Below are 12,639 nucleotides of genomic sequence, written 5' to 3'. Positions count from 1 at the left end.
TATCTGAGTAGTAAGCAGTTATGAAACAGCTTTCAGAAGTTTCCTGAGGCACAGGGTATTGAGCGAGTTTCCCTGGAAATATGAATCCTCTGAAACCTGCCTTCCTGCCTAGTAGTGGTTGCCTGAAAGGGCAGGAGGCTCCGGGTGGTGGGGCTCTGGAAAGCCTTTTTAGGTGGAGGCTGGGTGGGTGTCTACATGCCCAGACCTCAAGTTATGCTGACCTGGCAACGTTATCCATCATGTCCCCTGGGCCTGCAGCAGGAAATTTAGTGGGGAAGGATTTATTTGCTCTTTCACCAGTGTTTGCACATTCTTGGTCATTTATAAACACTGGTTCTCCAGGACTGAAGTAGTCTCCTCATGTCAGGCTTCAAAGGAGCCAGATCTCTAGAATTTAGTAGGGTACAATTTACTTTGGGGCAGGAGGGTGGGGAAAGCCAAAATCTAGGAAAATTAAAACTGCTGAATTTGCAGTGGCTTAAGGCCCCCAATCTGGGATGCTGCGCAAGGAAAAATGTATTCGAAATCCCACAAGGTACAGGAGGCATCTGTAGAGCAGACTCTCAGGCACAGGCTCCAGAAATGCCTGCTGGAGTGGAGAGGGCCATCTTATTAATGCCCCACAAAAGGTGTTAGAATGAAGGGGTTTGGAGAGATCTTCTTGCCTTTGACAATGGAAGGTCAGGTCTATGTTCCCAGGACCAGCCCTCAGCTCTCCCTCCAGTCTCCTCTGCCCCACCACAAACACAGGCATTTTGGCCCTGTCCTTTGTTCACTGGGTTCCAAGGAAAATGGGAAAGAACTCTCTTTGCCAGCGACCCAGATGCACAGTCCAGCAGCTTCATTAATAAGGAGCTTATGTCATCTTTCTGCTTGGAAAAAAAGCTATTTATCTCTATATAAGGCCCATACCTTCTTTCTCAGACTATAGATTTTCCAACATTTGTCCCCGACTCCCACCTAGTGGCTTCTTTCAGTACTGCATGCAAAGACACCCCACCCCCCACCCCCCACCCCCCGCCCCACAGACACACCAGCCCCGCAGGGCAGGAGTCCCTTGGGAGTGGTGGGGGAGAGGCGGGGGGGGGGTCGGGGGGTCGGGCAGGGGGAGCGCGCTGACACCTCTGACTTTGACACTCAAGTTCACACCTGTAGTGGGAGGGCAGGAAACATACAGGGGAAATTGGCTCCCAGAAGCTCTAGGGGTTTTTTCCCTCTTGAAAAATAACCACCAGATTTCCCTTTTCTAAGATCCAGAGAAAAAATTTTCCTGTAAAATTCCAGTCTGTAACTTTTCAGAATTAATATGTTCAATACACATATACAACCTGATGCATCTTTTGTTCCAGGCCACCTTGGGTGGAGAATAGAGATTCAGAGACTAATCACATGGCCCAGGAAACTCAAGCTCTCAGTTTATAATTCACAAAACAGCTTTCTCTCCCCCACCTTTTCTGTTAACTTCTCTGGCTTTTCAATATGGTAAACAAATCTGCTTCTTTGGCTGGAACGAAAGACTGCAAGCTGAAGCTGGGAGGAATGCAAGGGCTTTGTTTGAGGAGCTGGGAGCAGAAGCCACATTTGTGACAGGGGGTTGAGCTGATGCGGGGATGGCCGTGTGCCCTCCTGGGCCTGGGTCTTTTAGTTCCGTGAGAGACCAGTTAAGAAGGTAACTGAGGGTGCCTGAGCCTGCGGGAGGATGCCAGAGGAAAGCACATACCCTAGATAGGGCCTCACCTTTCCCTGCCCAGTCAGGCCATCCTGTTTCACAGCTCCCAAGAAGGGGGCCTCTGCTGAGCCCTGACACAAGGCAGCTGCACCTGGAGAGGCTCCCTAACCTGTCTTCACTTTGGGAACGAAGAGGTCTAGACTGAGGAAGGCAAAAGCTGGTGCCTGATGGGAGGCTGCTCAGTATAGCCCCCATACAAAGCGCAGGACTGGAATGCTGGGCCAGATCTTGCAGGTGGATTGTCAAACCAGCTGCCATTTCCAGTAGGGAAACTGAGTCCCAGAGGAGGGAGAAAGAAGTTCACCCAAAGCCACATACAAGTGCCAGAGTGCTGGCCTTTTACCCTGTCCCTTCCTTCCACACTGCCTCACCTGAGCTCAGGTGGCCTCTACCTGCCCAAGCACACGGCCCAGGACACCTGCAGCCTTGCAGAGGATGGCCCAGGCTACCGCCGGGTGGCCAGGCTGCTCCATGAGCCCTTTTCCAGGAGGAGCCTAGAGCTTCTCTGTCAGCCCACCCCTCACCCTGGAGCCGGGACTGTGCCCTGACTTACCCTCACCCTGCTGCTGCTCGGTTTGCCTGCCTCTCCTCAGGCTTTATCTTGAGCCCCTGAAGCCTCAGGTCTTCACCAAAGCTCCCCCTGACCCACAGTCAAAGCCATTAAACAGCAGGATGGACAGGCGCCTTGGGCTGAGGAGTATACATATCAGATGGTTGGAGAAGCATCTGGAGCTGCCCCATCTGGAGACCCCGCTGGCTCTGGGGCATCACCCAGGGACCTGTGTCACCGGGTCTGCTCCCCCTTGCTAGCTGGCTGTCCCCAGCCCTGCAGAGCCTCCTGCTGGGAGCTGGCTGACAAGCCCCTCTATGGGCTCTACCCACCAGCCTTGCCCAGGCAAGCCAAGCAGGTGTGGAGGAACAGAGACACCCCTTCAAACCACAGGAAAACCTCCCTCAGGTATAGCCAGATTCCTGGGGGTGGTCATCAGCACTAGCCCCACTGTGCCTGTGGTGCATATCAAGGCCACTGATGAGCACCTCTCCCCCTGCAGGACCATCTGGTAGGATGCAGGGGCTATGGGACAGAGATGGCCACACTTCCTGAGGGCACCATCCCACACTTCACCACCATCTAGGAGGCAGCTGTGGGCAGGGGTAGGAGGCTGCCCCTTTCTGGAACTCGCTCCATTCCCACACAGCAGGGATGACCCCACCTTCCAGCCAGGGCCTCAGCTCATCCTCTGGGAGTACTGACCCTGAGCTTGGCCCTGTCTGCCAAACACAAGAGCAAGCTTTTGCATCCCCCAGGGGTCCCATGGCACTGCTGCAGCACAGGACCACCAGGCGAAGCTCCTCTGCCGGCCGGGCACTAGCTCACCTCGGCCTCCAAGAGACTTCCCTGTACAGGGCCTCGGCTGAAATTCCGAGGGGGATCTTGCCCCTCTCACCACAGCTAATTGGTGGACAACTGACCTGAGGGCCCAAATTCTGCCTTTAAAAAACAAAAACAAACATAAACTGCCAGGGGATGCTGAAGCTGCTGGCCCTTAGACCACAATTTGAATATCAAAGCCTTCTAACTAAAAGAACCAATTGAAAGCAATCTAAAACTAATCTAAAAAGTACTGGTGAGTTTGTTCAGTGCTTTGGATTCTGTGTTCACAGACAAGATCTATGATGGAATATGTGCGCACCCAGACTGTAACATAACTTCAGGTCTGCGAGATCTAAAATACAAACAGGCTGTCTCCAGGATCAAAACCTTAACATCCAGCTCCGGTATCTTGGAATGTTTATATGAACTTTTGACCCACCTAAAAGTATACCATTCATAGGTTGTTGATGGTCTAGTTACTCTAAAAGATTTATGAATGCCACAACTTTCAGGAAAATCTCTCCAAAGGAAGACATTCCTCCAACCATTGTAAATAACCCCAAAACAGATCTGCAAATCTGAATGCAAGCTCTTTTCTGTAACTCATCTTGTAAAAACCAACTACCACATCAATTGCCTTTGGATCAAATATATTTTTTAAGAATCCCTTTTGGTGAACTACAGAAGTCCATTATTTTCAAAGCACATACTAAAAAAAAAAAAATACTGCAGGTGAATTCAAGTTAACCAAAAGATACAAATCAAACAGGAAACCTACTGGAGGAAGATACAGGTGACTATTATTTGATTTGAAGTGAGAAAAGGACTTTTTAGAGAAAAAAAAGGAAAAGAAACTCAAACAGGAGAGACTCGGAGTTTTTTAAGCCTTTTAAGGTGTTTGTCTCAAAAAGTACCATAAACAATACTTTAAAATAAAATGAGGAAAATTACACAAGTAAAGCAAAGCCCTAATAAAAGGTAATTTGAGTATGTAAGAAAAGTGCTAAAAATCATCATGGAGCGGGTAGAGGGAGTGAGGAGCATAGGATCTGAACAGACTAGGGCTCGGCATGCACACCCAAGAGACTCAAGGTGATCTCTGAGGTGTGTGGCAAGAAAATACTAGAGCTAGTTTTTTTTTTCTTTTTGAGAGGGCATCTCTCATATTTATTGATCACATGGTTGTTAACAACAATAAAATTCTGTATAGGGGACTCAATGCACAATCATTAATCAACCCCAAGCCTAATTCTCAACAGTCTCCAATCTCCTGAAGCATAACGAACAAGTTTTTACATGGTGAACAAGTTCTTACACAGTGAATAAGTTCTTACATGGTGAACAGTGCAAGGGCAGACATATCACAGAAACTTTCGGTTTGATCACGCATCATGAACTATAAACAATCAGGTCAATTATGATTATTTGTTTGATTTTTATACTTGATTTATATGTGAATCCCACATTTCTCCCTTATTACTATTATTTTTTTTAAATAAAATGCTGAAGTGGTAGGTAGATGCAAGATAAAGGTAGAAAACATAGTTTAGTGCTGTAAGAGGGCAAATGTAGATGATCAGGTGTGTGCCTGTAGACTAAGTATTAATCCAAGCTAGACAAGGGCAACAAAACATCCACGGATGCAGAAGATTTTAGAGCTAGTTTTAAACATGTTCTTTAAACACCTCTGTTTTGGGCTATGTTTTATTACTTACATATATTAGGTCAGCTGCATTTTGTGAAAAAAGTTTAGCCCTCCTACTATAGAAAGAAATGAAGAAATGATAAAAAGACATTTTTCCTATGAAATTAATAAAGTTATTTTTTTAATCTTAGTGAATATTAACCAGGATTCACTTCAAACCCTGCAAATGAAAACATAAATGGGTAAATCGTTCTGAAAAGTGGTTTGGAAAAAATGTGTCAAAAGGCTTAAAGACAGGAACACCTCTGGATTCAAGTTGCCAAATTTAGCAAACTACACAGGACATACTTATTAATAATTATTGATTGCTTATCTAAAATTCAAATTTTACTGAGAATCCTGTATTTTGTCAGTTAATTCTACTTTAATTCTGCAATTCCACTTTGAAGACTGAGGAAAATACCTAGAGATAAAGACAAATATTTCTGGACAAACACATTCTCTGCAGCAATGCCACTTTTTTTAGTGAAAGATTAAAATTTTAATCTAAATGTCAGTATCAGAGAAATAGTCATATAAGTTCAGGCACATTTACACAAGGTAAAAGTACATAGTCATTGTAAACTCTAGAACACAGGATAAGAACACCGGCTATTTTCTGTACTCTGGGAAAACCAGGCTTTTGCTGGGGAAGAAATGTCAATAAATCTCCCAGTTATGTACTAGCAGAACCAAGCAGGGGCATTTAAATAAGAAGGTGCTACCTTGCTCTGCAGCCTGATTAGAAAAACCTACAGTCTTGGTTTTAAGTTTTGATTTCTGCATTAAAATATTCCTCATATAAGTTCACCATCCTTTACCTGTAATTCTGAAACCACCCAAAAGCTTTGAAAACCCAAAGGTTTTTGTTGTTTTAATTACCGTTGGTGTCAAACTTACCTGGCAGCAAAACCAGACCTGAACTGGCAAGGAGAATCTTAATAAAGTCTTTCTTCATCTCACTTGGGGTGGATATTCCTAAGTTTTGCTGCAGAAATGTTAATATGTTTTCTGCCCTGTATTTACTAGAGATGGGATGTATTACATGATATATATATATATGGATAAAGTGTAAGTTCCTGTGCCAGGATTCTCACCTGGTCCTGGTCGGCTAGCTCACTGTACATGGTAGGCAATACATTGTTACTGATTCTATATAAAGAACTCCACCCAGTGCTCTGGGTGACACGGCTGCAAGGCTGCAGGAAAGCAGAGACAAGACTGGAGTGGCGGCAGTGCCGAGGACAGAGACTGAGATACTGCACGGGCAGAGAGGCCCAGAGACAGAGACCGGCTTGCTGCATGCACACTGAGTGGACAGGATTCTAGTGACTGACCTGCCACCATGGGAATAAAGTTGGATATAAACCCGTTCACCCCAAGAATATTCCCCTGTCATTTCTTTGGTCTCATTGAATCCATGCTGAACTTGTCCGGGGCTGAAACCCATTGGCAAGACAATATATCTAACTTTTTTAAAGCTTGAAAAGTTCTGAGTTCCAAAATGCATCTGGACCCAAGGGTTTCAGACTGAGGGACTAGGAACTTGTTATGTTTCCTGAGGCTTCATAAACTTTTCTTTAACCTGAGTCATTAACACTAGTAGGGATGGAGGGAAGGATTGGAGTCCATGCCCAGGGTAAAGTGAGCCACAGAAAGCTGCAGCTGTTATAGCCAGGCAGGCAAAAGATGGGTAGAGATGACTGGAGAGAAGGCAGGATCAGCATTATAGAGTTGGAAGCACAGTAACAGCCAGAGAGCTCCTGATGAAGCTCCAGGGAGGCAAGGGGGACGGCCCTTCTGCTACGGGGAGGCGACAGAACAAACTCCTGGAGCCCCTGGCCCTGCAAACTCCCAACCAGAGTGAAGAGTGAGTACAGAGGAAGATGGGGGCTTCTGTCTGTGACCACCACAGGTCTGAGAGGACCACAGAGGGCTGTATTTCTTTGAGGAAGGAATGAGAAGATTTTCAGACCTAACTGGAGCAGACCCACCTGACTCCCTCCAGCAACCTTTCCCCCTCTTCTAACCAGGGGTCTGGTTGTGTTAATTTCCTATTGCTGCCTTCACAAATTACGACAAACTCAGGGACTTGTAACAACACAAATCTATTATCTCACTGTTCTGGAGGTCAGAAGTCCAAAGTGGGTCTCTCTGGGCTCAAGATAAGGTGTGGGTGAGCCTCGTTCCTTTCTGGAAGCTCCAAGGGAGAGCCCATACTCCTGGCTTCATGCAGCTGCCTGCATCCCTCGGCTCTTGGCCCCCTTCCATCTTCAAAGCCAGTAGCAAGGGGTCAAGTCCTGCTCGCACCACATCACTGCAACACTGCCTCCTCCTTCTACGCGTAGGTACTCCAGTAATTACAGTGGGCCCACCTGCATAGTCCAGCCCAATCTTCCTATTTTATTCAGTTGATTAGCAACCTCAACTCCCTCTGCTACCTTCCCCACTGCCATGTGAGGCAAGTTATTCATAGGCTCTGGAAATTCATATGCAGACATCTCTGGGAGACCATTATTTTCCTTAACACTCTGCTACAGGTACATTACAGAACACCAGGCAGACAGCCTACATAATGAAAACATTCAGTAATACAGGTAATGAATATAATGAAGAATTCTTCAGTGTTCAGAGGAAGGCATGGGGGTGAGACTATATTGACAGAAGCCTCCTGAACAGGAAGCAGCTAAGGCACCTGGGCTGTGACCTGTCTGACCACAAACGATGGCCTCTGGACAAGGATGTTTCAGCCTGCTTGGTCTGTGATCCCCAACATCAGCTCCTCCCTCTCTATTTACTGGTCCTGCTCCTAATTTCCTGCCTCTGCATACTTCCCTGTTCTGAATCAGGTCTGCAGGACTCCAGTCCTGGAAGACTGTATGCCTGTTTCCATCCTCAGACTCGGCTTAGGCGATCACATGCCTCTGGCCTCCCTGTCTCCTGGTCTCCTGGTCTCCTCCCTCCAGCCCTGGAACAGCTGAGTTCCACCCCTTACTGTCTTGCCAATGGGTTTCAGCCTCAGTCAAGCTCACTATGGATTCAGTGTGACCAAAGTAATGACAGTAGAACATTCTTGGCGTGAGAGGGTTATACCCAACTTTATTTCCACGGTGGTAGGTCAGTCACTAGAATCCAATTCACTCAGAGCAAGTCTGCATGCAGCAAGCTGGTCTCTGCCTCTGGGCCTCTCTGCCTGCACAGCTGTCCCACACAGCCACCCTCCGCACCTCTGTCTTCAGCGCTGCCACCACTCTAGCCTCTGCCCTACTCTCTTGCAGCTGTGCCACTGTGTCACCCAGACCACTGGGCAGAGCTCTTTATATAGAGTCAATAACAACGTACTGCCCACAAGTGTGTAGTGAGCTAGCCGACCAGGGCTAGGTGAGAATCCTGGCCACAGGAACTTTCATTTTATCCACACTTACCTATTCCCAGATATTACTAGTCTCTTAAAGTTGACCAACCGGTCCCCACAGGGAAGGAGATGGGTAACCAAAGCCATATATTTACAGCTTTGTTCACTCAGCTGCTTCCCTAGAGACTAGAAGGTGTGTGGGTCCAATCGAGAGAGAGCAGGAGAGTTAGGAAGCCTGCATCCCACTCTAGGGGCAGGAAATTTTTCTAGGGCAAGGGGGTCTGAAGAGCAGGACAGTTGTAAAGGAATGAATGAGGTGACAAGGTTCTAGTTCGTTGTAAGAAACAAAGAGCAGGGGGATGGCCAAGGACAGAGACCTCAGCTAGGAATTATAATTTGGTAAATTGTATGGGTAATCCCAAAGGTAAAAACCTTCCCTGGTTGCTCTTCTCTGGCCCTGGATTTGCCCTTCTCGGGGGAGTGTGACTGGAGCACAGAGGCAGGCTGACTATGCAGCCTAAGCGGCTTGGGTGGGCTCTGCCCTCCTGTTGGGCAGGACCACACCATGGAGTCAGCCAAAGCTAGACGGGAAGCAAGAAAAGGCTGGAAGGTGCACAGACGAAGTAACAGCTCAGGCAGTGGTGGCATTCTGCAGCCCCGTAGCCATGTTCCCCATGGCTCCTCAAACAGGCCAGGGCCCACTCACCAAGCTCTCCTGTATGTAGGCGGCCGTGGGGCCTGGGATCTGACTCAGCAGGGCTGCTCTCTCCTGGGGCTGCTCCACCATCTCCAGGGCCAGCTTCAGGTCCTCGACCAGATGGAGCACGGGGAGGGGGTTCGTGTAGGAGGCCGGGGAGCCCAGGCCTGGCTCACAGGTGCCATCACTGATGTCCGTGCCTGTTCTAGTGCCTGGAATGAGAGAGGCAAGAGCCACAGTAGGAATCGTGGATGCCATGGGCAAGGAACTGGTAAAGAGCAAAGGGAGAGGGGAGAGGAGATAGGATGAGAAGCGAGCAGAGACTGCTGCCTGAGCAGAATCACTCACAAAGTGAATCTGGCAGAAATCATCTTCACGCCTGGGCTAGGCAGGAAAGGAAGAGACCTGTCAGAGGTGATGGCTTTGCCCTCTGCGACTGACATATGGAAGCTCACACCCCTGGGCAACTGGGAAAACACAGCCAGCCCTCACCAGCCATGAAAAACGTGCTAGCTAAAACAGTGAGACACCATTCTTCAGCTTTTAGATGTTTTAAGTTAATATGGTAGCTTGTCCACACAGATGGCCACCCCAAATCCCTCCCTTCGTGGTATGTGCATTCCACTCCTCTCATCCTGGGGTGCTCCCTGACTCTGTGCTGGCCTAAGGACTTGCTTGGATCAGTCACAAATTGTGCCAGTTCTGATGAGGATTTAGTGAACAGGAATCATTCTGGATCTTCCCAATCAGGAGGATCTCTATATCCTGACGTCTACTTTCAACCAGCATTAAGTAACGGGTATATCCACATCTCCTCTCCCCATTAGGGTCTCTGAGGGCAGAGTCCCAGTCATAGTTAGCCAGCTTCTAGCTCTCTGCCTGGCAGGTGCTGAAGGGGACCTGGCTAAGTGCCTGCACTCATGCTTAGATGAATAGCTAGGAGGCACAGTGCCTGGATTTCCTCAGAGATGTGGGATACAGGCTCAGCTCTTTCTAATTTGGTATGTCCCAAACAGGACTGGTTTTGCCTTTCCAAATCCCACCATTTAGAAAAACAACAAAAAGTCTTCTTTGCATAAATAGAGCAATATATTTTTTAAACCACAACTGGGGTAACACAGTCTAACAAAGGATTTCTGTGCTTTTTTCAGCAGTAACACTTTAGAAAATATGGTTTAGATGGAATTTCTAGGGCATTTAGGTTGTCTTTAATACCAGCAGGATAAGATATTTTAAATCACGCCTCTGCTGGAAAATGTGGGCTGCAGGGCTACCACATCTATAGTTAGGCTGCAGGCCTGACGTCTAATTCCAGGTCCCTCTACTCTTCCAGGAGCCAACGTCTACTTTGCCTTAGCAGTCTGGAATGAGAATCTACACAGAAGGAAACAATTACTGGTTGATTGCTGGTTTGCTTTCTGAAAAGTGCAGGACAGAGGGAGTCGTGGATCACAATCCATAAACAAGTCTGTGGCTCTGGCAGCCAAGGAACTGCCCAATTACCCATGCTCTGATCTGTGTCCAGCACTTTCTAGCTCCTACAGATCTGACTTTGAGTTGACTAGGAAGAGCCACAGCCGAACTTCAGGGAAGAAAGTGAACAGATGCAGAATGAGACCCCCAGTCTCCAAACCATTGCTGAGTTATCCTGACCTTACTGGACATGCTCCAACACACTCATACACACACCTCTATAAAGGTAGGATAAGTTAGACCAGCAGTAGGTGAGAAGACTGAGATTTTCATTGACTTCATATCACTCTGTGGCCTCAGACAAGTCTCCATTTTTGGAGCCTCTTACTGCCCTAAAGCCTTTGCATTCTTCCCTACCATTCAAATAGTGTGTGTGTGTGTGTGTGTGTGTGTGTGTGTGTGTGTGTGTGTGTGTGTGTGTGTGTGTGTGTGTACACATGTATCTGTGCCTATTGTGTGTGTGTGTGTGTGTGTGTGTGTGTGTGTGTGTGTACACATGTATCTGTGCCTATTTTTGCATGTATTGTATGTGCATATAAAAGACTTTAATTCTTATTTCTTTGTAACTTATACCAACACATAGGCTCACAAAATGGTCCAGAAAGATGACACTAAGGCCCAGCATTAGCAAAGGCAAAAAGTGCCCAGAAGATTCAGTTCCACACTCCCCACGTATTCCTTGCAGATAATTAGTTCCTCCAGAAAATTATAACCACACAGGGAAAGAAATCAAAATAGGACTACCCAATGCAACAGGTAAGAAAATGTATGCACTCATACCTGGGGTTAACGGAACAAAATGAGAGAGACAGTTAACAAAAGGTAAGGTGTTGTTCCCCACATTACTTCTCAGAAAAGAGCAATTTGCTCCCTGCCCTAAAGCCCCAATAAAGTTATACTCAAGCCCCAGTAAAGTTTCCCTTTGGTGGCATTCTGTTACTTTATTTTGAACAAGAAAGCACTCTTTAAGGAGAAGAGATTAGCACAACAGTTTCAATTCTGGATGCACACTGAAATCACCTGGGGAGTTTTATAAACTATAGATGCCAGGGTTGTACCACCAGAGGTTCTAATTGGTCTGAGGTGTGACCTAGGATAATAAAAGCTCCCCAGGTGATTATAATGGGCAGCCTAAGTTGAAACAATTGCACTTTGCAAATCACCCAATCAGTGGTAAATTTTGATGCTTAGAGAGGTCACCTGAATTTTTATTTTAAGGCTGCAAAAACTAAAATTTAATACAGAGGTAGTAATTATTAGTGAGATAAGACCACATAAAATGCAAGCACAGGATTTTATTGAAAGCCTTTTAATGATCACTTTTAAAAGCAAGTATTATGTGGTGGTAATTAGGGATAGTCAGTAATGTTTTGCTTCTTGAGCTCATGGTAGGATTACACTTCTGTCCCTTGAAGTTACTCATGGCCACATGACTTCCTTTGGCCGATAAATGTAAGTGGCAGGTATCACCTCTGGGAGAAAGTCTGTTAAGAACCAGTACACATTCCCGTATCTCTTCCAAATGCTCTGGCCTCTGGCAATGGTGGAGCCTATTCCCATGTCCCAGAGTGGTGACGATATGGACCAGAGCTTGCAGCAGATGCAGCAGATCTAGGGGAACTTGTTGTATGGGCAAGAAATATACCATGCTGCTTTAAGCTACTAAGGTTTAGGATTATTTGTTATTGAAGCATAACTTAGCCTATCTTAATTTACACAAAGTATGTATGTTGTATAATTCAGAAATATGTACATACAAGATAAACTTTTAAAATTGATCTTTTATTATGTAAATGAAGTTCACTGGCATGAGATGAAATATCTGATGACAGCATTATATGTGAATTTTTAAAGTGCTACATTGAGAACAACTTAAAAGTGAAGATAATGTGCTCTAAAAGTTAGCCACTTAAGAGTGTGAAACACATCAGCAGGATTAGCATTCCCTGGGAGCTTGTTGGAAATGCAGAATCTCAGGCCTCACCTCAACCTTACAAATACGAATCTACATTTTATCACCATCCCCAAATGCTCTACTAGTGCTCTGAAATGCTATAATTATTCATAATGATAAATAATGGATAATGATAGAAATAGTATGTTGCAGCTAAATGTAAAATGCTGTGGAGAAGGTGAAGTTTCCATGGCCAGGATTCTCACCTGGCCCTGGTTGGCTAGGTCACTACACATGTGGGCAATACATTGTTATTGACTGTATATAAAGAGCTCCACCCAGTGCTCTGGGAGACATGGCGGCACAGTTGCAAGGCTGCAGGAGAGCAGAGGCTGCAGTGGTGACAGCACAGAGGACAGAGACTGAGATGGC

The 12,639-nt window shown here is 46.3% G+C and overlaps 1 protein-coding gene across 15 annotated transcripts in view; it reads right to left on the bottom strand.

Annotated features, from left to right (window-relative positions):
- Nucleotides 1-12,639, bottom strand: part of LOC108385276 (liprin-beta-2) — a 194,181-nt gene that overhangs the window by 94,215 nt on the left and 87,327 nt on the right. For all 15 annotated transcript variants that reach the window (XM_073216097.1, XM_073216101.1, XM_073216104.1 and 12 more), the window contains one exon: nt 8,850-9,052. In XM_073216097.1, coding sequence (XP_073072198.1) covers nt 8,850-9,052 — 203 coding nt within the window. The remainder of the gene's footprint in view (nt 1-8,849; nt 9,053-12,639) is intronic.

Source organism: Manis javanica, chromosome 11 (assembly GCF_040802235.1).
Source record: "Manis javanica isolate MJ-LG chromosome 11, MJ_LKY, whole genome shotgun sequence".
Lineage (NCBI taxonomy): Eukaryota > Metazoa > Chordata > Mammalia > Pholidota > Manidae > Manis > Manis javanica.
This window is presented reverse-complemented; position numbering and strand designations above follow the sequence as displayed.